Raw genomic sequence first — 5,173 nt, forward strand, 5'->3', positions numbered from 1 at the left:
ACTAAGAAATAATGGTTTTCTGCATGACTTTATCAGTTCTCACATTGTTTTGGAGGAATTTCAGTCCACTCTTCTCCACCACTACCTTTAAGCTTTAAGTAGAAATAAGTCATTTGCACTGATATGCTGTATCTGGCTTTCACCAAACAAGGCTCTGGGCATTATGGCCAAACGCTTAAGTCTCATCTGTCCAAAAGACATTGTTCCAGAACTCTTCAGGTTTGCTCAGATGCAACTTTGCAAACCTGAGCAGCTGTCGTATTTCTTTTAGACAAAAGAGACTTTCTCCTGGCAACCCTTCCAAACAAGACATGCTTGTTTCTTCCTTTTCTATTTGTAATGTCATATAACCTTTAACATGCTAACTGAGGCCTGTAGATGGAGCACTTGTTTTTTTTTTTCAGTTTCGCTGAACACTCCACGTTCTGAATTTACTGGGACTTTCACTTATTACCTGGCTGGCAACAGTCTTTCTCGGTGTACAAAGATGGGTGTCAAATTGTTTGGCGATGACCTTTTCACCCTTCAAAGACTGATGTTGATGCTTGTAGGTATTTTGTTAACACACACCCGAATGCTCCAGAACAGCAACTGTCTGCTTTTATAGAAGTTCTTGTATTTCCTGATATGCAAAACCTTTGAACTGAAAGGTGTTGAGGGTGTATTTTCCTCTCACTTTGACTGCGTTTGTTTCCTGGAGGGTTTTTTGTAATGAGCTCATTTTCCGAGACCAACATCAACCTGCAGAGTTCATAACTTTAGCTGAAAGATAAACCAAAGTGATATAGGTAGCAACATTTTTCTGGCCATATTGTTCAGTTTGTGATTTGTTAATTTTTAGCTCTTTGGGACTCCATATCAGTGTGTGCAACACTGGAAAAGGTTACCCTTTGAAGACAAAAGTCTGAGCATTGCTTTTGGGTACAAATCATTCATCTTAAAAAAAAAAAATGATGAAAAAACAAGCAGTTTGAAAAAAGTGACACTTCCAAAACAATCTGTTATTTTTTTGGGAGGAATATCATTTTTGTTTTCTTCTTCTTCTGCAAGAACCAATTCACTCACTGTGTTTTATGTATTTTTGTGTACAATGTTTTTCATGGAGCAGAGATGACTGGAGCGACAAATGCAGTGGGGAAAAAAAACAGTATTTCACAGCTGAGACAAAAGAGAGAAAACTTGGGCAGATTTCATCACTGCTATGAGAATATGAATACATTTTCAGCATTGTCAGTGCTTTTTATTTTTTCGAAAAGTCAGACAAACTTGGTTACAGAAATCAGACATGCACAGTATCAATTCAATAAGTGTGTGTGTCTGTGTGTGTGTGTGTAAAACCCATTAAAACATGGGGTTTTCTTTTTTTTTTCTTCAAAAAATAAGAGAAAGAATCATGTACTCCAGTTTCTCTAATGTGAACATTCAACTGAGTTTCAGTTTTCAGTAATTTTAAATTAAATACCTTTTTTCTGTCTCAGAATTGCCACTGGGGGGCGACGTAAGCACAATCAGTTGAGACACTGAGGCAGTGCTCCCTCATTTAACAAAAATGTTTTAATTTCCCATTTCTAATCATTTGATCATCAAAAGTGCCATTTACTGTTACTTTACACCATAAAGACCTTCTTCCCTGTCAATAGGACCTCTAAATATCATTACACTTTCACATGTAAGTCATTTAAACACGTCACTAATCACTTTTCTGAGATTTTACTGGCTATATTACCGATCAAATGTAATAACTGACTAAATGTGAGGAATAGCCTTTTTTTAATACATTTCGATTTTTCAGCACTTTTAATACAAAAGATTGTTTTACTTCCTTTATAAAACAAGAATCTGTTTCAGCAATAAATTTTCCATTTCCCACGTTTCTTTTCTATTATTCAGTTTAGACACATCTGTTTTCATATTATTTTTATTTTGGGACTCTATAACTGCAGTTCTGCTTCTTAGCAATGTGTTTAACAGCTTCCTGCTTCGATCAAAATCTGACTTCACACATTTTCTTCCCTCTTTAAATCAGATTACAAAATTCACTATTAAAATGTGGCTCAAGGTCTCGGAGGGCTTGTTCTGCACCCACAGAGCATGCTCCGTAGAGTCCTTGTCCACCTGACTAAGGCTACGTTCACACTGCAGGTCTTAATGCTCAATTCAGATTTTTTGATCAAATCCGATTTTTTTGTCTGCTCGTTCACACTACAAATAAAATGTGACAGCAAACGCACTCTAGTGTGAACGCTCAAAGCGGCCCGCATGCGCAAAAGAAGACGTCACACACAACGCGCTCTGTTTAGACCCAGAGCAAACAATATTGTTTGATAGATGGCCCTTAATATAAAGACTTCGGACTTCACGTTTCCCAATTTTTGCTTTAAGTTATTTTGTTATTTACATAATAATGTAAATAACCTAATAATTATCCTTATTGCTGTTTTAGAGGAGCGGTGCTTCAAAGGATAGTTGCAGATTTCTGTCAGAGTCTGCAGATTATACAGTACAAATAAAATGTTCACGTTTCTCCAGCGTTGTCTTCCCAGCAGTTTCACCGGATGGCCAGGAAGCGTTCGCGATGTCTTCTCGGGCGCTTCTCCGGAGCTGATAATTGGCGTCCGTCTTGTGTCAGTGACGTAAAAGACGGATTTAATGCGACTTGACCGTTCAAACAGCAGTCGCTTTCTGAAACATCGGATATGTATCGGATTCAGTACCACATACGAAAGTGACCCAGATCGGATTTGAAAATATCGGATTTGTGCCGTTCACACTGTCATACCATGATCGGATATGGGTCGCATAGGGTCAAAAAAATCGTATTTGATGCGCTTTCGCCTGCAGTGTGAACGTAGCCTAAGTGATGTCACTCTGCACAGCACCATTTAACAATTATGTGGCCCGACTCTGCTGAGTTTCTATATTCATCGTCTTACAGCCGCTTGTGTGAGTCTTCCTCTAAAAAAGAAAATGTGGATTGGACAGCCGTGTTATGAAAAGCAACACCCTGGATTCTTTCAGTGTTTTAACATCCGAAAGTAAACATTTAAACTCATTTTTGATGTTTTACCAATTCACTGCAGTTTAACTTTTGACCAGCAGGTGGAGCCGCTGCACCACAAACAGCCAGTCCTGTGTTCCTCCTCTTAGTTTGAAAACATGCTTCAGATAAACATGAAGATTAATGGGGGTAGTATTATATGTATGTGTGTGCGCTTGGGTGTGTGTGCGTTAAACCCCTATTTCCCCCAATACACAAAAACAAAAATCTGTGTTAAAAGCCTGAGACTCAACTTTCTGTCCTCAGAATGATTTCATGTCTTTTATTAATAATGTTTAGTACAAACACACAAACAGCTGCAGATGGACGTTTATCAACGACAAACTAACATGGGGAGTTATTATCATTAAAGAAAGTGATTTAATCACTGAACACACACTCCTTTTAATCATAAGGACTCCAGGTACTTTTATTTTGAAGGGAACACAGATTAAACAAATTTAAATATGATTTCCCATGCTCCTTAGCAGCAGAGGCGGCGCTGAATGGACACAGCAGATTACAGTAGAGCGGACCGACAGACACTGGAAAATGTGTGTGTGGATATTATGTCTGCAAGCACAGAGAGAAGGTGTGTGTGTGCTTGTGTGTGTGTGTGTTAGCCAGAGGAGCAGCAGCCTCCAGCGGGCGTGGCCTGTGGTTCATCATCAACAATCTGTACACCCCGCCTACTTGATGCTGATTGGCTGGCTCCGTTGCCCTTCAACCTCTCCTCAGCCTGAGCAGTTTCCATCATCCCTGAAAACACAGTAGACCAGTTCAGAGGTCAAAGGTCAGATCCCGAGTTTCAAAGAAAGGTTTTTTTTACGCCCTGTTTCCTACGGATTTGAATTCTGCACACATATTTGCACACCACTGATTTCAACCTTAGAATTATTGACAGAAACTTTGTGTCAAATGAACAGAATTCACTCATTGGCCTATTTGTTCAGTTAACCTGTTTAGTGTGATCACAAACATCTAATCAGCCAATCCTGGACAGAACTGCACCTGTCTATGACAAAATGTCTAGGGATATGGTTAATGTGATTAACTAATGTGATTTGGACAAGCTGCCAGGAAATCAAGCGATTTAACAAAATGTGTTTTATAATTAAAGAATAAATCATGTCCGCCTTAAACAAAAATATGTTGTAAAAGTTGTTCCTTAAGCCTCCAAAAAATATAAAGTTTGCTGCTCTTTGATCTTTTTGTATTGTGAAAAAAAATTAAAGATGCTGTCGGTCTTACTTTTACACAGATCCAGAAAGAGTTCCTCGATGCCTTTATTTAGCTTGGCTGATGTGTGGTAGTGTTTGGCTCCCACCGACTCGGCATAACTGCACACGAACATGAGAGTGGCCATTAAACTTTGCTCAGACTCAGGACATCGTCGCTGCTCACAGCTGAGCAGCTCGGCGTGGGAAATATAAAATAATGATGCTCACTTTAATTTTTCTTCATTATATTTTCTACTAATAATAAAAGTATTATTATTGACTAATAAGCAGCAGTTGTTACCTCTCAGCCTCTTCCACTGAAACATGTCTGTCTTTGTCCAAATCTATTTTATTACCTGCAAAGAAAACAAACCTTCAGTAAAATGCCCAATTTAAGAATCATTTTAAGGTCACATCACATTATACTTTATAATCTGTGATTAGCAGTTGTAGTCAACCAAAGATAATCATTACACAGTCAGAGAGTTGCATGCAAAAGTAGTCAATCACATGTCCGAATGATGGACGGGTCTCCATCAGTCTATGCAGAAATGCTCAGACTTGCCTGCACACAGCCACTTCCACCAGCTCTCCCGGTGGAGCACTAAGGCATTCCCAAACCTGCTCCTGGGTCCGCCCCAGGCTCTCCTTCTAGTTGAGGTGCCCAAAACCACCTGAGCTGACTCCTTTTAATCTGGAGGAGGTGCGGCTCTACTCTGAGCCCCACCTCACCTTGTCTCTAAAAGAGAGCTGTCACAAAAATGTTTTCTGGCACTTGTATCTGTCATCTCATTGTTTCAGTCACTACCCAGAGCTGAGCTGGGAATGTGGATCGACCGGTAAATCACCAGCTTCACTTTCACACTCAGCTCTCTTCATAACAACAAATTGGTACAGCTCTCGCTCCCTCCTTTGC

At 39.5% G+C, this 5,173-nt stretch overlaps 1 protein-coding gene across 1 annotated transcript in view; it reads right to left on the minus strand.

Annotated features, from left to right (window-relative positions):
* Positions 1 to 1,218: 1,218 nt before the first annotated feature.
* Positions 1,219 to 5,173, minus strand: part of rab21 (RAB21, member RAS oncogene family) — a 16,061-nt gene continuing 12,106 nt past the window's right edge. Inside the window, exons 5-7 of the mRNA XM_085251742.1 lie at positions 4,559 to 4,613; positions 4,289 to 4,377; positions 1,219 to 3,796 (exon numbers count right to left, since the gene is read on the minus strand). Coding sequence (XP_085107868.1) covers positions 3,657 to 3,796; positions 4,289 to 4,377; positions 4,559 to 4,613 — 284 coding nt within the window. The 3' untranslated portion in view covers positions 1,219 to 3,656. The remainder of the gene's footprint in view (positions 3,797 to 4,288; positions 4,378 to 4,558; positions 4,614 to 5,173) is intronic.

Source organism: Mchenga conophoros, linkage group LG17 (genome assembly GCF_057382185.1).
Source record: "Mchenga conophoros isolate Kocher_MC1m ecotype Shallow Benthic linkage group LG17, M_conophoros_male_GT1.1, whole genome shotgun sequence".
Taxonomy (NCBI): domain Eukaryota; kingdom Metazoa; phylum Chordata; class Actinopteri; order Cichliformes; family Cichlidae; genus Mchenga; species Mchenga conophoros.